Source organism: Naumovozyma dairenensis, chromosome 1 (assembly GCF_000227115.2).
Source record: "Naumovozyma dairenensis CBS 421 chromosome 1, complete genome".
Classification (NCBI taxonomy): domain Eukaryota; kingdom Fungi; phylum Ascomycota; class Saccharomycetes; order Saccharomycetales; family Saccharomycetaceae; genus Naumovozyma; species Naumovozyma dairenensis.
In genome coordinates, this window is record NC_016479.1 from 348,745 (window position 1) to 371,898 (window position 23,154).

At 34.5% G+C, this 23,154-nt stretch overlaps 13 protein-coding genes across 13 annotated transcripts; 5 read left to right on the plus strand and 8 right to left on the minus strand.

The window, feature by feature from the left end:
- Nucleotides 1-504: 504 nt before the first annotated feature.
- Nucleotides 505-2,619, plus strand: NDAI0A01550 (uncharacterized protein; the record flags this gene model as incomplete). The annotated part of the gene is made up of 1 exon (XM_003667508.1): nt 505-2,619. The coding sequence occupies one exon, from the start codon at nt 505-507 to the stop codon at nt 2,617-2,619; it is 2,115 nt and encodes a 704-aa protein (XP_003667556.1).
- A 674-nt stretch (nt 2,620-3,293) lies between these two features.
- On the plus strand, nt 3,294-4,385 carry GLE2 (RNA export factor GLE2; the record flags this gene model as incomplete). The annotated part of the gene is made up of 1 exon (XM_003667509.1): nt 3,294-4,385. One exon carries the CDS (start codon nt 3,294-3,296, stop codon nt 4,383-4,385), a length of 1,092 nt encoding a protein of 363 aa, XP_003667557.1.
- Nucleotides 4,386-4,576: 191 nt separating this feature from the next.
- MAM1 (Mam1p) lies at nt 4,577-5,467 on the minus strand (the record flags this gene model as incomplete). The annotated part of the gene is made up of 1 exon (XM_003667510.1): nt 4,577-5,467. One exon carries the CDS (start codon nt 5,465-5,467, stop codon nt 4,577-4,579), a length of 891 nt encoding a protein of 296 aa, XP_003667558.1.
- A 395-nt stretch (nt 5,468-5,862) lies between these two features.
- NDAI0A01580 (autophagy-related protein 8) lies at nt 5,863-6,225 on the minus strand (the record flags this gene model as incomplete). Its single annotated transcript, XM_003667511.1, has 1 exon — nt 5,863-6,225. The coding sequence occupies one exon, from the start codon at nt 6,223-6,225 to the stop codon at nt 5,863-5,865; it is 363 nt and encodes a 120-aa protein (XP_003667559.1).
- Nucleotides 6,226-6,492: 267 nt separating this feature from the next.
- On the minus strand, nt 6,493-7,185 carry RTT105 (Rtt105p; the record flags this gene model as incomplete). The annotated part of the gene is made up of 1 exon (XM_003667512.1): nt 6,493-7,185. The coding sequence occupies one exon, from the start codon at nt 7,183-7,185 to the stop codon at nt 6,493-6,495; it is 693 nt and encodes a 230-aa protein (XP_003667560.1).
- A 266-nt stretch (nt 7,186-7,451) lies between these two features.
- On the minus strand, nt 7,452-9,389 carry NDAI0A01600 (uncharacterized protein; the record flags this gene model as incomplete). The annotated part of the gene is made up of 1 exon (XM_003667513.1): nt 7,452-9,389. The coding sequence occupies one exon, from the start codon at nt 9,387-9,389 to the stop codon at nt 7,452-7,454; it is 1,938 nt and encodes a 645-aa protein (XP_003667561.1).
- Nucleotides 9,390-10,268: 879 nt separating this feature from the next.
- AAR2 (U5 snRNP complex subunit AAR2) lies at nt 10,269-11,366 on the minus strand (the record flags this gene model as incomplete). Its single annotated transcript, XM_003667514.1, has 1 exon — nt 10,269-11,366. One exon carries the CDS (start codon nt 11,364-11,366, stop codon nt 10,269-10,271), a length of 1,098 nt encoding a protein of 365 aa, XP_003667562.1.
- Nucleotides 11,367-12,429: 1,063 nt separating this feature from the next.
- Nucleotides 12,430-13,035, minus strand: RPS8B (40S ribosomal protein eS8; the record flags this gene model as incomplete). The annotated part of the gene is made up of 1 exon (XM_003667515.1): nt 12,430-13,035. The coding sequence occupies one exon, from the start codon at nt 13,033-13,035 to the stop codon at nt 12,430-12,432; it is 606 nt and encodes a 201-aa protein (XP_003667563.1).
- Nucleotides 13,036-14,151: 1,116 nt separating this feature from the next.
- Nucleotides 14,152-14,397, plus strand: KTI11 (Kti11p; the record flags this gene model as incomplete). Its single annotated transcript, XM_003667516.1, has 1 exon — nt 14,152-14,397. One exon carries the CDS (start codon nt 14,152-14,154, stop codon nt 14,395-14,397), a length of 246 nt encoding a protein of 81 aa, XP_003667564.1.
- An 890-nt stretch (nt 14,398-15,287) lies between these two features.
- AST2 (Ast2p) lies at nt 15,288-16,574 on the plus strand (the record flags this gene model as incomplete). The annotated part of the gene is made up of 1 exon (XM_003667517.1): nt 15,288-16,574. The coding sequence occupies one exon, from the start codon at nt 15,288-15,290 to the stop codon at nt 16,572-16,574; it is 1,287 nt and encodes a 428-aa protein (XP_003667565.1).
- Nucleotides 16,575-16,770: 196 nt separating this feature from the next.
- Nucleotides 16,771-17,526, minus strand: UBC6 (E2 ubiquitin-conjugating protein UBC6; the record flags this gene model as incomplete). The annotated part of the gene is made up of 1 exon (XM_003667518.1): nt 16,771-17,526. One exon carries the CDS (start codon nt 17,524-17,526, stop codon nt 16,771-16,773), a length of 756 nt encoding a protein of 251 aa, XP_003667566.1.
- A 552-nt stretch (nt 17,527-18,078) lies between these two features.
- Nucleotides 18,079-19,056, plus strand: PRS2 (ribose phosphate diphosphokinase subunit PRS2; the record flags this gene model as incomplete). Its single annotated transcript, XM_003667519.1, has 1 exon — nt 18,079-19,056. One exon carries the CDS (start codon nt 18,079-18,081, stop codon nt 19,054-19,056), a length of 978 nt encoding a protein of 325 aa, XP_003667567.1.
- A 269-nt stretch (nt 19,057-19,325) lies between these two features.
- On the minus strand, nt 19,326-21,866 carry UBP9 (putative ubiquitin-specific protease UBP9; the record flags this gene model as incomplete). Its single annotated transcript, XM_003667520.1, has 1 exon — nt 19,326-21,866. The coding sequence occupies one exon, from the start codon at nt 21,864-21,866 to the stop codon at nt 19,326-19,328; it is 2,541 nt and encodes an 846-aa protein (XP_003667568.1).
- Nucleotides 21,867-23,154: the final 1,288 nt, after the last annotated feature.

Sequence of the window (23,154 nt, forward strand, 5' to 3'; positions counted from 1 at the left end):
CTTTGCTCTATACAATAATAATATAAATAATGCAGGGAATATAAAAATAAACAAAATTAAGGCGCTACACAGAAAGATACCCAATTTTTAACCCTGTCTTTCTCGTCGTCTGACCCTCTTCGCAGTTTAAAAAAATAGCCGGTCCTTTGCATTTTTTCCATTTCTATGAAAAATTATGACGGATTATCACATTTATTAGATGATTACTGCGCAAGTTGGTAGGAACCTAAAGGATCTCGGAGATTAACGAATGGTGAAAGTGAATGTTTATGTAGGTACAGAACTCGATCCTATTGTTATCTTGCCTTGTAAGAAAGCCATTTTGGTACCTATTGTCTTGCACATACCTTTTGGGAAAAAGTGGACAAGGAGCTGTTCCGTTCTACGTGGCTACCTCCGATTACTGTCGAACATTCCTCTCGTTGAAGACTTTGGAATTGAATACTGTTCGCTTTGGTGCTATTTTAATCTATCCCATTCTTTTTTTTGCTGTGTTTTCTTGCCATGTTCGTCAACGGTTTCAATCCAGCTGGCATATCAGAAAGCAACGATTTCAAAACAACCTCTCAAGGGCAGGAAGACAACGAGAAAAGTCAATCACAGGCTGCGTATGAGGAGAATATTTATTACCATCAAAATTGCAGGAAGACTCTTGATGAAAGTATATACAATTTCCTCATAGATTCATCCCTAACTGGGACAGCTGAAGCATTTGTGAAAGACGCTAAATTGGAACAACGAAATCATAGTGTGAAGGATAATAGACCGGATGTTAACAGTTACAGTGATCGTTCATCAACTGAATATCTTTATCCATGGTGGCAGATCTTTTGGGACGCTTTTAATTCGAATACTCAACGTCGTGGATCTGAATTAGTTCAAAGCTACTTCCAAATTATTAATTATCATCAAAATCAGGATCGTATCCAAAAAGATAAGGCTGTACAAGCAGCTCGAATGCAGATGTTCGCGGAACAAAGAGGAGAGTATCAAGCAGAAATGATGAATCCCATGATGTATCAAAATAATCCTCTCCGTATGAATAGTAATATCAGTATGCAAGGAACGCCGTCACAAATGAATATAAACGGACCCTTGCCATACAATAGCATAAATACTATGAATTCTCTCCCCCCTGATACATTTAATCGACTTCAAAATCAATACATCGCTAACATGGATAATAATAACAATATTAATGATATTATGCACCAGCCAATGATTGACCAAGATACCAATAGGGTGCCAGAACGCTCAGGACCAGGGAACCCTTCTATACAAGCAAAACCTCCCCCCATGTATAATAATACACCGATTAACTCACAACAAGCAATGTATCAAAATAATAATATGAGGCCTCATAATAATAACAATAACAAAGAACCATCTATACGATCCTCACCACAAAAAGTGCCTTTAGAACAAAACCAAAACGGAATAATATCAATGGCTGGTTCCACTGAAGCAATCCCAAATGGTATGCTGAACCAACAAAGCTTAAAGAGGAAGAATACCAAGAAAGCCAATACTAACACTACGAATTTACAGCATAGTAGAAAATCAAACACTAACATTGCTGAATTGCAACATATTACCAAACCTCGAAATCAAGGTCCAGATCAATTCGTAAAAGCAACAAAGGCATGTTCAAAATCTACTGTTGCCAAGAGAGTTAATAAGGGACTTAAAAAGAGGAATTGTAACAAACCAGAGCAATATCAACTAGACTCCAAACAAGAGAAACCGAAAAGACGGAGATCACTTGGAGAATTAAAAAAGACACCCAATTTGAAAGAAAGAGTATATTCTACTCAATCAAATACTGCAACGCCTACCACCTTGACCTTCAATAATTTGAATATGTGCACATATGTCTCTAATAAACCCAATACGTCTAGTCCCTTATCTACATTACATGAAAAGAAGCAATCTTCTTCAGGATCTTCATCAACGGAAAATATTACTTCTCATAAACTTAAAAGAATCTCTAGCACGACCTTAAAAGAATCAGCTTCCACAAAATCATCTCCAATTGTCAGTATGACGACATCACAGTCATTAAAAAAGAAAAGCAGCGCCTCTAAGAGAGAATTCTCCATGATCGATTCAACAGCAGGTCCAAACTCGGCTCCTGTCCCTGGTGAAAGGGACTTTTTAGAGATGCGCCTCGATATTACTTCAAATAATCAAAATGCTACTAATGAAGTCACATCAGCGCAGTTTACGCTACAAGATTCAATGCAAGCAGGCAAATTACTAGATATCAAGGAGAATGAACAAGAGGAAACCCACAGACAAGAAGAACAAGGAAAAGAACTGCCGAACGAATATGCTTATAATTTTGATGATCTTGATATTTCTCCAACGTTAGGAACAGACGCAAATTATAAAGATTCATTCGATGACTTTGAAAAAGATGCCAATGATATAAATGATAAGGAAAATAAAGATGATAGGAAACCTAATGACAACAATGACGATTGTAGGAATGAGAATAATAAAAAATCGCTCTTGAGTTCCATACAACATGAAGGACCAAATTCCCCTGTTGGGAATGAATATGATTTGGATATATTCGATCAAAATGACACAGAATTCAATTTTATGGATTGGAGTTGATTTCAAGGAACTTAGTTTTCTGATTTTTTGACGGAAAAGAATAACGAAATCACAATACCTCTTACATTCGTTTGCACTTAGAGTAGAAGGGAAAATAATCCTGAATACGAAGATTTTGAAGTAAGCGTTTCTACGTATTCTGATTACTGACTTTGAGATAAAGGCCTGATGATACTTTACAGGAAGACTCTTAGTTGGAACGTATAAACATGAAGACTAACGCACTTTACCGTATCTGGCTTATGAAAGAGTTTTCCATGATTCTTCCTGTAATATAAGGCCTATTTAATAGAGCGTCTTACGATTTGTAATTATGTATATTGTTCTTCTAAGACTTTATGAAATGATGTTAACGAACTCTCATTGTTGTAATAATATAGTTTAATAACCAGTATTAAAGAATTATCATTTATTTATATAATCTTTGCTTTTACATTGTTTTCGTCTGACATTTCATCGCATAAATAACGATTTTTCAGATTTGCCGAGAATATCCAAATATTATCAATTATGATTTTTTTTCGTATCTATGAAGAATATTATGCCAAAAGAAAAACTATGTGGAGAGCACAGAATCATTTGTAATAAATATAAACTGAAGGTCATAAATACAGATCATATTACCAGTTTATACAAACGACAGTTCCCATATAAATTGCACGTCGAACACAACAATGGCATTCTATTCAAGTTCATCGAGTTCATCAGGGCCGACTCAAACAATGGCCACCGAGAAGGATTTGGCAAATGATATTGTAGTAAATAACCCAGCAGAAGACTCCATTTCAGATATTGCCTTCAGTCCTCAGCAAGATTTCTTATTTAGTAGCAGTTCTTGGGATGGAAAAGTTCGAATTTGGGATGTTCAGAATGGTATAGCACAAGGTAGAAGCCAATATGAACATATGGGGCCTGTCTTAACGACAAGATGGTCAAACGATGGTACCAAAGTAGCATCAGGTGGCTGTGATAATATTGTCAAATTGTTTGATGTAGCAAGTGGACAAAATCAACAAATTGGTGCTCATGATGCTCCAGTGAAAGTCTTAAGATTTGTTAATTGTGGTCCAACAAATACAGAGTGCTTAGTTACAGGGTCATGGGATAAATCTATTAAATATTGGGACTTAAGGCAAGCACAACCAATTACTACTTTAATGATGCCAGATCGTGTTTATGCGATGGATAGTAAACAACAACTTTTAGTTGTTGGTACAGCTGAAAGGCATATTGCAATAATAAATTTAAGTAATCCTACAACCATCTTCAAGACGATATTATCTCCATTGAAATGGCAGACTCGAGTTATTTCATGTTATAATGAAGGTGACGGTTATGCGGTTGGATCTGTTGAAGGTAGATGTGCCATTAGGTATGTTGATGATGAAGTACAAAAGAAATCTGGATTTTCATTTAAATGTCATAGACAAACAAGTCCCAATAGAGCACCTGGCTCACAAGGTCAATCAATGGTTTATCCTCTTAATAGTATAGCATTCCATCCTGTCTATGGTACATTCGTTACAGCAGGTGGTGATGGGTCATTCCATTTTTGGGATAAGAATCATAGACATAGATTAAGAGGGTTCCCATCATTACAAGCATCAATCCCTGTAGTAAGTTTTAATAGAAGTGGTTCAGTAATGGCTTATGCTTTAAGTTATGATTGGCATCAAGGATATATGGGTAATAGACCTGATTATCCAAATGTCATCAGATTACATCCAACAACTGATGATGAAGTGAAAGAAAAGAGGAAACGTTAACCATATCACAAAACTTATATAAAAAACTATAAATATATGTGCATCTTATTTTCAGACAATTGAAGAAAATTGTTTTAATCAATAACGAAGACTTGATTAATGAGAAAATTCTTGCAGTTTTGTCATATTATAATGTATTATACTATGGTATCATATATGTTGTTGCTGTTATATATATTCTATATACTGCATTATTCAGGAAGTCCAGTAAAATGCCTTAATTTTTCTTCTAGGACACATAGCTTTTTCTTGGCTTGTTCCTTAGTTGGTTGCTTTCCCGTATTAGTGTTTTCATTTGTTTCTATATTTGCTTTCTTAGGTAACTGCAGAGTGGAAGAAGAGAACAGGTCTGATGCAGAGCTATCTTCTAAGATTTTCTTTGCATCCAAGTTAAGGTTTTCAAACACATCCTTCCTATTTCGTAAGGATAGCTTGCTCGAAGGAATTTTTCTACTTGGAACATAGTCTAGGATACTTTCGATATCAACGTCAATATTACCTATTTGAGCACATTTTTCAGTGTCCTGGTTCTCTTGAATTTCTGGTATATGTCGAATATAAACTTGGTTTAATGGGAATGTCTCGTAACCTTCAGAAGGTATTTCATCTAGACAGTTGGTCGAAGGCCAATCGTCATCTATTTTTTGATAAATCTCCGAATTATACCATGAATTTCGGAGATTAATTTTTTGTTCTAATATCATTTCCAACTCAAATAGGAACCAAAGTCTTGATATCTTTAGATCCTTCATATTTTCCATGCTACAGAGATTATCAGGGTATGGCATTGGTCGTGTTTCAAGTTTAAATATTTCTTTCTGTAACAATTTCAAGTTCATTTTATTTAACAGGTAATGAGAGGTATTCTTTAGATCAATTGTTTGTTCATCCTCTGTGATATTTTTTTGTTCTATTTCCTTATCATTTGGCTTGTTAAGTGCTTCCTTTTTTTCTGTACTTTCTTTTCTAATACTAGTTTTATTTAGAGAATTCTTCAAAGATATTTTACGTTTCTTTGTTGGAATGTTACTTTCCTTGGTGGTTAAGACATGATGTTTCGTGGGAGACTTTTTCGCTTTCATCGTTGTTAATGGAGAGTTGATTATATTAGATTATTCTTTACTTTTTTCAATTGGGAAATAGTCGGTAACTTATTATTTGTTCGTGTTATAATTGTCTTAGAAAAAGGTTATGCTCTTTCTTGTTTGATGTAATTTTGTGGCGCTTCATAAGGGAAATCTCGCTGACACAAAATTGAGGAAATTTGCATCATCGATGGTTGGGAAATACCAATGAACAACTAGTTATATATCGTACATAAAAGTTGTACAGGACGTTGAAAGGCATGTTATAGGATATCTATGTTATGAAATATATATGCAGTAATCGAATATAATTATACGAAAGTTGAATCGACTACTTGTTACATATAAAAAAAGAAACATACAAGCTATAATTTGGCTCATCGTAATGGGATTTATTCCAGAGAGCATCCAAAGGTATTTTCACCCGAATAAGTAATATACAGGAAGCCATCTTTATCTTTATGTTCTTGATACACTGTAGATAACAAAGCAGAAGTGGGTGGTAATGTATCATTTACGAAGATAAAGATAGCCTTTTCTGCAGGTAATATGATTCTTTTCCTAACCACATAAACGAATTGACCTATAGTCAAATCCGAAGGAACCAAATATTTCCTTTTATCAATTTCCGGTATATCTGAATTGTCTGCCTTCTCACAGATAACAGGGATTCTGTCTTCGAATTTTTGACAAATCTTGTCTGATTCAGCTTTCCGCTTTTCAAATGGATATTCTTGCTTGAAAGATGATTTCATTCTATTTATTGTGTTCTTGTTAATAAATAACTCCAAGGGATATTCCCTCTCTTACTGCTCGTTTATGCTGATGACTGAATGACCTAATCTTTCTGATCTATTCCCAGTTATAATGGCTTTGGCAAGATCTGTCTTAAGTCTATGGAAATACACGGTGACGTTGTAACTTATTCAGGGCAATGTGTAATATTGCCCTTAAAAACCCGTTCCGCACCCTTGTCGTACCGTTATTAGGCTGTGCAATGAAGACTGAAACGTATAATAAATTCATGCTACGGACAAATCAGACATTAATTTTTCCAATTCCTTCTCATATCCCTCTTGAAGCTCAAGCATTCGAATCAACTCGTCATCTTCTAATTCATCTGAATCATCTGATACATTTTCTTCTTCATCTTCACTTGCACTCTCTTGTTCAAACTCATCTATGTAGGATGTCGGTATGGCATGAATTTCAGCTTCTTGTTTCAATGACTCGATTTCTCTTAATCGTTCACCCTCCATGACAAATTGCTCCATCTTATCTAATCCACCTCTTATGGATACTAACTTTTCTTGACGTTGATTATCTCGCAACAAGTTCATCTTTTCGTGCTTTTTGTCAGCTCGTGATTTCGACGTCGAAGAGGTCGGTGAAGACGTGATGATGTTATCATCAGTGTAACGATTCCTTCTTCGATCCAAGATATCATCTACAATTGAAGACTTTCCCTTACTATCACTAGTTAAGCAATCCCTTTTATTCGTATTGTTGGAATGACGTTCTGGAGTATGGCTAAATTTTCTTACTGGTGAAGAGAAAGGATATCTACTTTCAGATGGCGGATCAGACGAGGGTTGCCATTCATTTGTTTGGTCCGACATTAGAATACTAAGGCAATGATTCCTTTGTGCGGTTTGTATTGGTTGTGACCACTTGTTATTTTCTATGGCGATTATCGTTATATCATCGCTGAACATTGTTCGCAGATCCCATTACAATTTATAAGGCGGTTCAAAAAGTTTCGACTAAATTTCGCATTAACGAACGAACAATGAATGAAACAAAAAAAATAACAAAAAAACGTCTAACCTTGAATAATAATGAAAATGAATATATCTTAAATTTATTTAGTCAGTTATTTATTTAGTTAATATTTATAAAGTAAGTACTAAAAATGTAACCTAAGGAGGGGAGCCGAAGTAAAAAAATAAAAGGTTTAATCTGTAAATTTTCATTTTTGATTCTAATCAACTTCTTCAACAGTTGGACCAGAATCAGCACCTGGAGCTGGTCCTGCACCTGGCATTGGACCACCTGCACCTGGCATACCTCCAGCGCCAGCACCACCAGCACCATAGAATTTAGTCATTATTGGATTAGCAGTAGCTTCTAATTCCTTTTGTCTATCTTTATATTCTTCTGTAGAAGCAGCCTGAGAAGCATCTAACCAATCAATGGTTTCTTGTGCAGCAGTTTCTAACTTCTTAGCATCATCTTCACCAACTTTTTCTTTGAAACTAGCTTCACTAACAGAATTCTTCAATGAGAATGCATAAGATTCTAATTGATTCTTTGCTGTAACACGTTCAGCTTCCTTTTCATCTTCAGCTTTAAACTTTTCAGCTTCTGAAACCATTCTTTCAATATCATCCTTAGATAATCTACCCTTATCGTTAGTGATTGTAATCTTATTGGATTTACCAGTACCTTTCTCCACAGCGGAAACGTTTAAGATACCATTAGCATCAATATCGAAAGTGACTTCAATTTGTGGTACACCTCTTGGAGCAGGTGGGATACCAGCCAATTCAAATTTACCTAATAAATTATTATCTTTAGTTCTTGTTCTTTCACCTTCAAATACTTGAATTAAGACACCAGGTTGATTATCAGCATAAGTTGAGAAAGTTTCAGATTTCTTTGTTGGAATAGTTGAGTTTCTTGGAATTAATTTAGTCATTATACCACCAGCGGTTTCAATACCCATTGATAATGGAGCAACATCTAATAGTAATAAATCTTGAGTCTTAGAAGATTGATCACCAGTCAAGATAGCAGCTTGAACAGCTGCACCGTATGCAACAGCTTCATCTGGATTAATTGATCTATTTGGTTCTTTACCGTTAAAGAAATCAGAGACTAATTTTTGAACTTTTGGAATTCTTGTGGAACCACCAACTAAAACAATTTCATTAACTTGAGATTTATCTAATTTAGAATCTCTCAAGACTTTTTCCACAGGTTCTAACGTAGATCTAAACAAATCAGCACATAATTCTTCGAATCTTGCTCTTGTTATGGAAGTATAGAAATCGATACCTTCATATAATGAATCAATTTCCACTGAAGTTTGAGATGAAGAGGATAAAGCTCTCTTAGCTCTTTCAGCAGCAGTTCTTAATCTTCTTAAAGATCTTTGATTAGTAGTAATATCTTTCTTATTTTTTCTCTTGAATTCATTAGCTAAATGATCGACTAATCTATTATCAAAATCTTCACCACCCAAATGAGTATCACCAGCGGTAGCTTTCACTTCAAAGACACCATCATCGATTGACAACAATGAGACATCAAAAGTACCACCACCCAAATCGAAAATCAACACATTATGTTCAGCTTCACCTTTCTTATCCAACCCATAAGCAATAGCAGCAGCAGTAGGTTCATTAATGATACGTAACACATTCATACCAGCAATAGTACCGGCATCCTTAGTAGCTTGTCTTTGAGAATCATTGAAATAAGCTGGCACCGTCACGACAGCATCTTTTATAGTTTCCCCTAGGTAACCTTCTGCGGTTTCCTTCATCTTAGTTAAAACCATGGAGGATATTTCCTCGGGAGTAAAAGTCTTTGTTTCACCTTTAAATTCCACTTGAATAGCGGGTTTCCCTTCTTTATTTACGATCTTGAATGGGAAATGTTCAGCGTCCAAAGTGACTTCTGGGTCATCAAATTTACGACCGATTAATCTCTTGGCGTCGAAAACAGTGTTATGAGGATTGATGGCTGCTTGATTCTTAGCTGCATCACCGATTAATCTTTCTGTGTCAGTGAATGCAACGTAGGATGGAGTGGTTCTGTTACCTTGATCGTTGGCTATGATTTCAACACGATCATTGGAGAAGTGGGCAACACATGAATATGTGGTACCTAAATCAATACCGATAGCTTTTCCCATAGTGTAATTTATTTGTTCTTTTGTTTGCTTGTTTTTATTTTCTTTTTATTGAACTTTGTTTGTTCTACTAGAGAAGAGTATTACGAAAAGAGATTTTACAAAGAACAAGAAGAATGTATTTTGAAATACGAATAAAGTTGGCCTTTATATATGTTTTTTCAAGGACATATGTAGGGTACAATAGTTAATTAAGGAAAAGTGAGGTGATCCCTTTGTGTTTCACCAAGTTATTACGTACGTATTATTCCAATTATCCCTTATTTTTTTCTATTAGATTCCACAACTCGATGTCGTGTTGTTGTGTTATTTGTTTGTTCCTTGTTCCTTCTTTTTCCAGAACTTTCTAGGGGATGCTGCGACCCTTGTGCGGTGTCTCTCCGGGAAGACCGTGCCTTGTCCTGTCCTCTGCATCTCGGCTCGACTGGACTCGACTCGACTCGACTCGAGTGGAATCATACATGGAGAGCCCATAAGAAGATTACGGTGTTGGTGTTGGTGTTGGTGGCAAAAGTCGTTTAAGGTAAGTGCGTGAAGGGTTGACTTGGAATTTGATCGATGAATGGATGGATGGATAATCGTGAGTGTTGTTCCTCTTGGTTACCCCTCCGGACCGCTGGGCGGTTACTTTCTCTCCCTTGGGAAACCCAACTTCTCATTGCTTTCTTTAGGTCATCCCTTACTTATTCATTATTTTATTTTATTTATTTATTTGTTTATTTATTTATTTACGCAACAATCGTGTAATTCCCTCGGGTTGGTTCTTCTATTCTTATGTATGCAGGGGTTAAATAAATTGAAAGTAGACTATCCTAATGTCCTAATGTCCTAATGTAGGCTTGGCGGGTGAGGTAGTATGTCCGGATACTTTTGTCCCCGATTTTAGCTGTAATAGACGCCCCCAACTACAGTCGGTTTGTATTCATCTTCTTCACTATCCCCTAGATTTTGATTTTCTTTTTCAGTCTCATTGTCGTCAAAATATTCGATATCGGAATTACACTCTTCTTCTTTTATCATTTTCTCAAACAGCTGTTTCGTCTTAGGCAATAATTCGTTATGGAAAGAAGAAGTTAGACATCTGTTCCACATTCCCATGTTGATAAAAATATCAATATAACCTTCCGGTAATGTTTCCAATTGTAAACTTAATAATTCATCTAATCGTTTGATATGATGTTCACTTACTTGTGAACTCATCATAATTAACTCGATTATACTATGCCATTGTAAACTAGATCCATAATTACCAAATATAATTAAGTTTAAAAATGTAATTTGTAATTCTCCTAGTAACCTTTCAAATGATGAATTGAATGGACGTCTTTTAAGAATCACTTCATTCAAATAATATGATTTATCATTAAAATCTTCCCATTCATGATGAGGTCGTATAGCCTCCCTTGATTTGAATTTAATATCGGTATAATGCAAATGTTGTTCTTTATCATTACAAGCCCTAGTAAGATCTCCAACATCACGCTGTAACGTCTCTCGTAATAATGTAGATTCTTCCTTAGAAGTCATAGAGGAATCAACATATTTGTATGCTGATATTGCATCCCCATTTTCTCTTCCGTTTTTGAAGATTACTTCAATTTGATCCCATGAACAATATTCAGTTAATCGATTCCACACGTCTTCCTCAACAATCTTGGGATAATTCTGAACTAATTGACGATTCTTATAGTCTCTCACAACATTATCATACTTAATTTCATCTTCTTCCACGTGGATTCGGTAAAGTTCATCGTCCGCATCGTATCGCACATAATATCTATGATTCATCCCATTTGTATCATTATTATTAAGCCAATAACCGTACCGCATACCATCTTCTTGTTGGAAATGAAGTGTATGGAGACAGCCTCTCGGTATATCAACGATACCTTTAAATGGAGTATCTTTCTTGATCTCAAATGAATAATGATCTAATCCAATAGTCACATCAACAGGTATGGAAACAAATATAATATTCATGATGAGCTATGCTGCATCCACCTCGTACTTGGTATGTTATACACAATCTATCGTAGCGTACATCTATATTGAGCGATGAGCTCTCTCATAACGTACGTAAATGCTAAATCATATACCAGAAAATCTTGATTCAAGCCCTAACTGAAAAAATATATCATATCGCGGGCGCCCATCGTCTGTCCGTATGCGTGAAAATTTACATTCTGGAACTTTTTCAATGTATTTAAGAAAACAATTTGTCAGTTTTCCTTTAGTATCTACCCAAACATATTTTTGTTTTTCAATGGGTTATATCTCAATCTCAAAGATTCAAATAACAAAAAACCAATGGAAGGAAAGATAGAAAACATAATAAGCAATGGAATTTTCATGTTCACGATTTGAAAAATGCTTGTCCAATTGGTGAGTTCACCATTCATAATCATTCGAAATTTCGTCCAATAAGTCAGTCCCATTTATTTGATTATTGTTTTTCTATTTTTATTATGATGAAACAAATTTTACAGACCTGTACTGAACTAAATTTTTAAGAATTTAGTGTTGCAGATAAACACTTTGCCTTTTAGCTGATCTTCCTTCGTTCCTTCCTTTTATCGTATTTTTCTTTATATATATATTCGTTCGTATATGTAAACTGCTTGTACGTAGCTTGGCCTTGCTCTATTGCCAAATTGCTCCTCAACAAACCATACTCTATAGGTAGTATTAGCAAACTTGAAAAATATTTCGATGCAATCGGGCTCGAAAAAAATAGGAATTTAAAGTAATACTACTCTTTTCTATGTTACTTTTCCGATTTTCTCAAGATTAACAGCAACAGTAAGATTTCATAATCTACGTGTTAGCATTAGATAGATAGCTGTATTGTCCATATTTTCTAAAAAATATTTTTTAGCTTCAAAAAGTGAAGTGCATAAAAATGTAAATATTGATCTTGAATTTATTGTATTTTTATTGATTGTTTGTTTGTTTTTTTATTAATACTTTAGATAAAAGGGATTTATTTAAATGTATAGAAAATTGTACATGAGAATAGAATTTATGATGGTAATATTAATTTCGCTTATTTCTTAGCAGTCAATCTTCTTAAGTAGAAAGCTAATTCTTCACCTTCCAAGATGTAACCGTCACATCTACCAGATTGACCTGGTCTAGAAGAAATACAAGCGTATAATCTACCAGCACTGAATTGATGTTCAACAGATGGTTCAATCTTAGCAGAAGCAGCTCTAGCAGCCCATTTCTTTTCAGAATTCTTGGTCTTGACAATTTCTTCTTCAGTACCCTTACCAGCCTTCTTCTTACCTAAAGTTTGACCGTAATGACCTTCATACCATTGTCTGAATGGAGTAGCATCGATTTGAACAATAGCAGCTTTAGTTAAAGTGTTAGTTCTAACCAATTCATTGTTAGATGGATGGTAAACGACACCAGCAATTCTAGTCTTCTTAGCAATACCTTCAGAAGCCCATGAGAAATTACCAGTTTCAATTCTTAAAGCTCTGAATTTCTTGTTACCACCTCTGGTTCTAACAGTATGGATTCTCTTACCACCAATTTTAGTGTTGGCTGGTTGACGACCTAATTCAAACTTTCTCTTCTTTCTGAATTGAGCACGTTTAGCACCAGTGGCTGATCTTTTGTGACGAGAATCACGAGAAATACCCATTTTGCAATAAAACTATTTGTAATTTGAATTTTTTTTCAAAATTTTAATTGTTAGTAAACTTAATTCATTGAATAAAATAGTGGTTAATTTTTAAGGATCTATTAATATCGTTTTGTATTCTATCATGATTTCATCAATAAACTCGCCGTTGAAAGTATGAAGCTTTTCTGAATTTTGTATACGTGAGAGTTTTATTTTCATATAAGAAAACAGTACAGAAAAAAATTGTTGTTATTTTATGTTTTAATCTCTATGAATGGATTATGCTTTTTCACTCCTGTTCCTAATAGTGATATCCTCATGTAATGTTTCATTATGATTGAATAAATGTTGGTATTTCTTTCCCTCTTTTTTCATGACCTCGGAATTTTAAGCATATAAATAGACCTTTCATCCTTGAATAAAGTTCTCTGACATACGTTTTATCTTGGTGTGATTTGACGGTTTCCTTTATGGATTAAATATAAGTACCTAATTTAAGTATACTATATCTTTTAAAATACACATCTATTACTTTACTACTATCATCAAGGGACCTCTACAGGTGGGAACTACGATGAGGGCTTTGTAGAAGATAGGAAAGGTCTGTCTTACTGTCTGTCCGTCTGTCCGTCTGTCTAACTCTTTGGGAGCAGCCTGACACAATCACCCCAAGAGAGGCTACACCCGCCAGCCCTTGGTAGGAACAATAAATTGATGTGACCTGGGGCCCGCTGGGCTGGACAGGAGAGGAAGGCGCGTGACAAGAAAAGAAATCGTGCATATGAATATTTTCAGAATATGACAGAAGAAATAATCCCTGAGATATGTCTGGATGTTCAGTCCAACCCAGTATGTCTGGGTTTATTCCGTCTCGTAAAAAATTTGGGTGTCTGGAGGGGGAAATAAAAAAAAAAAAAAGTAATTAGTAATTAAGTTGGAAGACTAAAGAAAAGCATCGTTTCATTTGATGAGGATAGCAACCACATATATATATATATTAGTCGTAAAAGAAGGAGTTAGCTAAAGAAATATCCTAATACTAATACTATTACCGATTATTGTTCCAAGTTTTTGATTGTTTGTTAAGAAGTCCCAACAAAAAGAATATAATAAAATAATACCTCCCATACCAAGATGTCTACATATGATGAAATTGAAATTGAAGATATGACCTTCCATCCTGAATTGGAATTATTCACATACCCATGCCCATGTGGAGATAGATTTGAAATACTTCTTGCAGATATGCTAGATGGTGAAAATATTGCAGTTTGTCCAAGTTGTTCCTTGATGATTGATGTTATCTTTGAACCTGAGGATTTAGAAGAATTTACTGCAATGGCTGGAACTGACTCTATGCAAGTCGGTATTACAGCTTAAGAATCTTGAGTGAATAAAAATGAAGAACACGGGAAAGGAAGGACATCGAGGTGGAACCTTGAATGGCTAGTCCCTTATATCGGAACTAGCTATCGATATATATATGGAAGGAAAAAGGAAGTGCAGGAACGAACGAACGAACGAACGAAACTACTTTAAAAGAAGAAAGATTACGTTAAAACAAATTACATAAAACAGATATCAATATCTTTCTACTTATCTCTCTCTCTATATATATATATATGTACCAAAAGGATGATGAATATATTGTATGCAAGTTTAATATTTATTACCTTCAACTATGTTGTGTGCTAATGAATTATATAACTTCGTTCGACGGTTAATCTTCTCCAAAAAGATATCAAGTAACTTATATGATAGAACTAGCCCTGTTCTAATTCAGAAGAGCATCTACTAAATAATCATAACAAGATAGACTGGTAACAGTTGCAAAAACATTCTTGGTAACACCGATACTTTCTCAAAGCCATTCAATATATGGAAAATAGACATATTAGGAGAACTAAACCATCCTGAACTGCGAGAGTCTATTTGTATGTGGGACATTTGCTAGATACCAATAATGACTGACAGTGACACCATTTTTCCCTAACAATCAATTTTATATAAGTGAAATTTCTACTTTTCTTTCCGATCCGAGAACAATAATACGTACATACTTGTACATACGTAATCTTAATAAGGAACATTGCAATAGAATTAATTAAGCTCATCATCAAAAGAAAAGTGACAAGAAAAAGAAATAACTATTTGGTTGAGTTCTATATATACGTGGAGTATTACTTCGTTAGTATACTATTCTCGTAATTCTGTTGGTTTTATCACTATTAGCATATTAAATACCCTGTAAGCCTATATCGCATAACAATATGGTTGACAAAATTTTAAAGAATCAAGATCCAGTCTTAGAAAACATCCTAACGGAACATGAGGTTCCAGCTCCCAAGGAAATCCCTGTTGATGAAGTGAAATTACAAAGGGTCGCAAGACCTTTAAGACATGTGAAACATATCCCAGTGAAGGCATTAACATTCCATTCGAAAACTGGACCCATGGAATTCTCCTATGAAAAGAAAATTAAAATACCCATCCCTAAGGATAAATTAGTCGTGCAAGTCAATTATGTTGGTTTAAATCCAATTGATATGAAAATTAGAAATGGATATACTTCTGCAATTTATGGAGAGGTCGGTATCGGGAGAGAATACAGTGGTACTGTGACTGAAGTCGGTTCCAAGATTCAACATGCTTATCATGTTGGGGATGAGGTCTTTGGTATTTATTATCATCCACATTTAGCTGTGGGTTCTTTACAAAGTGCCATATTGGTGGATCCAAGTGTAGATCCTATCTTGTTGAGACCTGTCAATTTGAAACCTGAAGCTGCTGCTGGGTCTCTTTATTGTTTGGGAGCAGCTTTTAATTTATTAGATAAAATTGAAAAAGCTGGATATTTGAAAACAGATTCAAATGTTTTAATTAATGGTGGGACCACTTCAGTGGGGATGTTTGTTTTACAATTACTAAAGCATTATTATAATTTACAAAAGAAAATTGTCATTGTCACGTCAGGTACTGGACCAAATGTTCTTAAGGATCATTTTACAGATATTGGTGATGATTTCATATTTATAGATTATTTGGGTTGTCGCGGTAAGGCAAGTAGACCAATTCGGAAAATGTTTGAAAAGGGTGAAATCACCAATTATGACCCAGTGACAAATGCAGAATTTACTGTTAAGTATGATCAAGGGAAATTTAATGTAGTGTTAGATTTTATTGGTGGTTATGATATATTGGGACATTCTAGTGATTTAATTCATTCAGGTGGTGTATATTTGACCACAGTTGGTGATTATGTTGGGAATTATTCAGAAGACGTCTTTAATTCTTGGGATAATCCAAGTGCCAATGCAAGGAAAATGTTTGGTACAATGTTATGGAAGTACAATTACATCCATTTCTACTTTGATACAAATGCGAAAAATGCAAAGAAAAATGACTGGTTACAAAAATGTGGTGAACTTCTTGCAAATGATGAAGTGAAATGTGTTGTCGATAAGGTATACGATTGGAAAGATCACAAGGAAGCATTTTCCTATATGGCAACGCAAAGAGCTCAAGGTAAATTGATTTTGAAAGTTGAAAAATTCTAATTTTAATTTAGCTTCTAATGAAATGTATATGTGCGAATCGGAGGTTCTATATAGTATGTAATAGTACCGATGTAGTTTAATTAATGACTATTTTATAATAATAAATAAAAAAAAATCCCTTATAGATACGCCCCGTAGTAGAATATATAAACTCCTAGTTATTACTACCTGGAACACTCCGACTTTAGTTTTTACATCATCTCATAGATAACCCAATTAATAAAATAAGAATACCAATTCCAAAATATAGTTTTTTAAAGGATTTCTTTCCCTTGACAAAACCCTTATTTCCTACTTCAGCTTTACCATTCAATGAGTCATTAACTATTTGTTCAGCACGTATTCTATCTTCTGGATCAACTATATCATTGATCAGGACAGGCTTTTCCTGCGATACTTTTGTTAATAAATCTTTATCATCAGCTGCATTCTCACTCCTGCCTTTTCGTGCTTCCTCTAATGTTTTCAAATTGCCGTTAACAATATCAGGGAAAACACGTTTGAACCTTGCATTTTGATAAGTATTGAAATTTACAGACTGAGAAGCCAGTTTCCTTTTCTGAGCATCAGTAGTAGTGATAGACCCTGTCGTGGCTTCATTCCCCGTCATGAAACTCAATAACCCATTTAATATAGTGGATACAGACCAGCCAGGATTCCAAGTATCTGGATGATAATCACTCATCGATAGACATAATCTTGTATTTTCTTTAAAACGACCATTAGGGGTGATCATTCTAATGGCTGGCGGCTTATATGGATAGTCATTTGGGAACGTTAAGGTACCGTGGTATTGCCCACCATCGTAGGGTGTATCTGGTGGTCCTGTGATTATATAATGCCATTCGAGAATGTTATCCTCATTAGGACGTGCTAGGATGAATGGAGGGCTGCTCTCGACGAGTAATTTATATTCTTTAGTTAGTCTCTTGTGCGCTTGTCTAGTGGCCATTTTTTTGTATGAGGGGGGTTCAGGTAGATTCTTAAAGTCGTCTTATCTCTTCAAGGAAAATAGGTACTTAACCTTAGTTATCATTTTTGTAAATCCAAGAAGAAACAACCTTTAAAGGTTGCTTGTTAAAGTATAATCGGACTTCGTGTTCACTTTCTCTTTCTTGCTATGGAAAGTATACCGTTTTTTACTTTACTGACGCTTTTTTACTGACACACAAACAGATAAGTAAACTAGGCCTTAAAGTTACATATATAAGGGTTATAACACTTCCTGGGTAGTCAGGTAAAGTATCCATAGCCAGTTTCAGTTTTTCTGTTAGAAGATGCCAATTCATTCAATCGATATAAATTCTACCTACAAAAAATGAAAAATTATGTGTTCTCTGCGGCACTTTCTCTGTAATTTGAAAAAATAAAAAATTCAAGGCGATGTGATTTTTTGAAAAGTTTTAATAGTATAGAAAGCTTTAAACTATTGGATATTATTCTTCATGAGACCTCATCGCAAGAAAGAGAAAAGATTGAACAAATAACAGAACCAAGAATTTAAATGGATCGTAGCAGTGAGGATATGTCCACGAACAGCATCAAGCTTCTAGCAGGTAATTCACATCCTGAACTAGCAGAAAAGATCTCTACCAGATTAGGTATTTCATTATCGAAAGTTGGTGTATACCAGTACTCCAACAAGGAAACTTCAGTGACCATTGGTGAAAGCATCCGTGATGAAGACGTATACATCATTCAAACAGGTATCGGTGCCCAAGAAATCAATGACTTCCTTATGGAATTATTGATCTTGATTCATGCTTGCAAAACTGCATCGGCAAGAAGAATTACTGCAGTGATTCCCAATTTCCCATACGCAAGACAAGACAAAAAGGACAAATCTCGTGCTCCAATAACTGCCAAATTGATAGCGAATTTATTGCAAACCGCAGGGTGTGATCACGTTATTACGATGGATTTACATGCCTCCCAAATTCAAGGGTTCTTCCATATTCCAGTAGACAATCTATATGCTGAACCAAGTGTGTTGAATTATATTAAGACAAGGACTGATTTACATAACGCCATATTGGTTTCACCCGATGCAGGTGGTGCTAAGAGAGTAGCTTCATTAGCTGATAAATTAGATTTGAATTTCGCTTTGATTCATAAGGAAAGACAGAAGGCTAATGAAGTGTCTAGAATGCTTCTTGTTGGAGATGTGACAGGGAAATCCTGTTTATTGGTCGATGATATGGCTGATACTTGTGGGACTTTGGTGAAGGCATGTGATACTTTAATGTCTCATGGTGCTAAAGAAGTAATTGCTATCGTTACTCATGGTATATTTTCTGGTGATGCAAGAGAAAAATTGAAGAATAGTAGATTATCAAGAATAGTGTGTACTAATACTGTCCCAGTGGAATTAGATTTAGCCATAGTTGATCAAATGGATATTAGTCCCACTTTGGCTGAAGCTATAAGGAGATTACATAATGGAGAATCCGTTTCTTATCTATTTACGCATGCTCCTGTGTAAACAAGATTGGACTTATGACGTCTGTAAAGCGTTTCTTTAAGGAGTATACTTATTCAATATCATCATCTATCATCAACTATCATTATCATACGTACATATAATCTAAGTAAAGCTGTATATCATTATTAATAATGGGAAATACGAGTTCTACACGCAATACTATACATGTAAAACTTGATCATAATTAATCATAAAAAATTTATCTATTTGTTCTCTTTATTCATTATATAGTGTTTTAAATTCTATCATATCATTAAAATTCCCATTATTCAACTCTTCATGAAACTCAAGATCCTTGACTTCCTTTTCGTCTTATTATTGGCTGAATGAGACCCCTTTCTCTCAATATTCTTATCCAACTCATTCATTGACAGCCTTTCCCTTTCCATTTGTTCGTCATGTAATTTTTTTTGAATTTTCCTTTGCTTTTCTTGTTCAATTCTTATTGCATCATCACATTTAATTAATTCATTAATATTATTCTTAAATTTATCATGATGAGTTTCAATACTATGATAATATTTCACGATATCTTTGATCTCCTTATAAAATAAAACATATGCAGTAGCCTGATTATTTGGATCTCCAGTGAATTCCAATACCGTACTTTCAGAAACAGATTCCACAGTTTCATCATCAAATAATAACCAACCAAATTTATCATTCTTACATAATGAAACATAATGGCCATGTTGTGGACTACTCCCCATATGAATCACAACCCCAGTTAATTCATAAGCTTTTTCAATTGATGAATCAAAAGTAGATGCTACATTCAAAGTCAATGGATAATAAACTTTATTGAATAACTTAATATTTGTATTCTTCACCTCAGAATATTTAAATCTTTTCAAATGTAATGCCAAAATATGAGGTAATTGTTTCAACCCCACTATTCTTTCAGCTTCTTGAAGTCCGCAACATTGATTACAATAAAATTTATTGGATCCATTCAACATTTCTCTAGTATGATAATTCCTTAATAACGTTTCAATGTTTGTTTCCTCGTCATCTTTAACACCAATGGGGAAATCTAAGAACGGTTCATCTCTTGAAGTGATGTTATCACAAGTTAAACATTTTATTTGATTAGTTAATATACCTTGGAATAGGTTTGTAATAAAATTATTTGTTGTGGATGGTAAATAATCACGTAGTTCATTTAGTAAGAAATTTAAAAATTCATGAGAATCTTGTTGCATCATTGAATTGAAAAGTACATTTTCTTTTTTCAAAATCTTCACGAATTCAGTGGGGGCAACTATACCCGTTAAGTATCTGTTTTCTGTTATACTTTCGAAAATATCCTTTAAAGAGTTGTATAAGTTTGCCTTCTCGTATTGATTTAATAAATGATCTACGTTCAAGACGGGACCGTTTATTAATGCTGCTTTTTTCCTTTGCTCACTTGTTGGTTTTTGCACTGGTGTAACAATGTTATTACTTGGTATATTATGTGGTATATTGTTATTGTTATTGTTATTGTTATTGTTATTGGTTTTAGAAAAGATTGGAGTATATGATTCTTTGCTATTTGATAATTCATCAATAATATTTGGTTTTTGTTGCTTAGTGAATCTATTATTATTATTGTTATTATTTATTCTACCGACTAATATATCTTGACAACCAGAATGTAATTTTTCTGTCGTTACATCAGAGGACATTAAAGTGGCATGAATGATCCCATCATCTTGAGTATTAACGTTGCCATTTTTATCTTTCCCGTTTTCCATATTTGGATTTGAATTTGATGTTGCTGCTCCAAGTAATGAACTCATCTTGGCAGTATATGATTGACTCTTTGCATTATTAGTACTATTATTATTATTATTATTATTATTATTCCCATCTTGCTTATTATTCACGGTGGTATCTTTATTGTTATTATATTGTTGTTTGCTAGGAACTTGGAAGCCCATGAATGAGTTTCTTTTATTGTTATTATTATTATTATTATTCGTAGTATTTTTGGAATTGAGATTATTATAATCTTGGTATGTTTCGTTATTATTAATATTGTTATTGTTATCTATTTCATTATCATTACTTGAGGTGTTAGTAATAGTAGTCGTGTTAGGCTTATTATTATTGGAATCGAAACTAGCTTCAGTGAAAATTCTTGGTTTCAATCCTTTCATATCTAATTTCCTTATTCTTCTATTTTCAATATTAGCATAGTTGTGAGGAAGATGGTCTGAATATTCCAACATATTCAATCTAAATTCGTATAAATTGTAAAGACATTGTAAGACAGAATTACAATAGCATGTATTCCCGAAATTTTCATAACCGAATACTTTATTTGATCCATCACCATATGGTATTAGATCTGATACAGGAGTGAAAAGGATTGCCGAGTTCAGTGTATCGTCGTTGTTCACAATTGTAGCTGGGACTTGCTTCTTCGAGGTGTTACGAGAAGGTGGAGGTAAAGGAGGTACTACCTTTGAAGGCTCTGTCGGATGCATGGCCAAAACTTTTCTTTCCTCATTTTCATCTTCTTTTTCTTCTCCCTCTTCTTCTTTGACCTTTTCTTCTTGTATGCATTCTGAAGTATTTGGTTCTAATATTTTCTCATGGTGAGAGTTATGATTATTATGTGGATGGTGAGTGTGATTATGACTATGGTTATTCATTGATTCTACGTCAGTTGTATGCTTTGCATGTATATGATCTCGACTACTATGATGTTGAATATCAGAGGAATGAAGATGTGAATGTGTATGAGACTTATCCTTCGTTTCATTTTTATCTATTGCATGCTTCTTCTTGTTCGGTTTATTAACTGAAAGTAGTCTTTTCAACATGTTGTTTTGATCACCAAAGTACGTGGACTCTTTAACTTGGGTATATAAAATCTGCAATGGGCTTGCGATGCACCTTTGAATGAATGAATGCTGGGGCCTTAACTCGACTCGACTCGACTCGACTTACAACTGTTCTGCCTTAAGTGTATGGAGAGTCTTGCTGTGAATATAATGGACTATACGATAATCCAACTCAATGTTCTTGGTTAGATAACGGTATTGTTTTAAACAGCTAGTCTTATCAGTATGTGTTCCCTTGTTGTTGTATTCGTAGGTCTACTTGAAAGACAAAGGCACACTGTTTGTGTGTATTGCCATTGTATATATCTGTGTACGTGTGTGATTCCTCGAATCCTTTCTAACGTTCGTACATTCTCAATCAAACAATCAATCACTCAATCAACAGAAATCCTCACTCGGCCCGTTTTCTCTCCCCTCCGCCCCCGCCCTTCAATTCTTTCTTTTCTTCCTCGGAGAAATCAAATTCATCCCGGGAAATATATCCTCCGCGGATGAACCAGTCACACCTTAAAGTTATCCTCCGTGGGCATGCGAGTGGGAGTGGGAATAATAGTCTCCAAGGTTCAACTTTTCAATGGCGACAGCGACAGCGACAGCGACAGCGACAGCAACTTCCTGGCAGCATCCAATGTATTAGCCTTTGTTTGAATATTAATTTGAGTATTATATCGTGTACCATAAAACAAAATGTGATGTGCTATTCAAATTTATGAGCATATAAGTGAGGAAGTCTTCTTCCATATACATTTTACCCTAGTATAAATTATTCTCAGCCATAAGAGGGGGAGGAGCAGAGTGTCCCCAAAGGAAGCTATTACCAACTCCAACAACCGGGTACTGTATCCAGAAATTCGTCTTATCAACAGTCTTACACTTACTTGTCAAAAAATATAAATTAGAGATATTCATATCTCAAAAACGCATTAATTACTTCATTTGTTGTCTATCTCTGTGTATTGCCTTAGATCTTGCTAATAACACTATCTCGTAAAATATTTTGAGTTCTCGAATACTTGGTATCAGATCATTGAAGTTAATGAATTCTTCTCCAGGTAAAACGGACTCTAGTTGTTTATTTTCTACGTTATGTTTTGCTGTATGAAAATAGGAATTGGTTTGATAAAAAATATGTATTAATATAAAATAAAAAATAAACAAAAAAAATGGAGAAACAAAAGGAATATTTATACCTTGGCAAATAACGAAATAGTTTATGGGCTATTCTAGTTAGGATTAAGTTTTATTTTCGTAAAGAAATATGGGTATT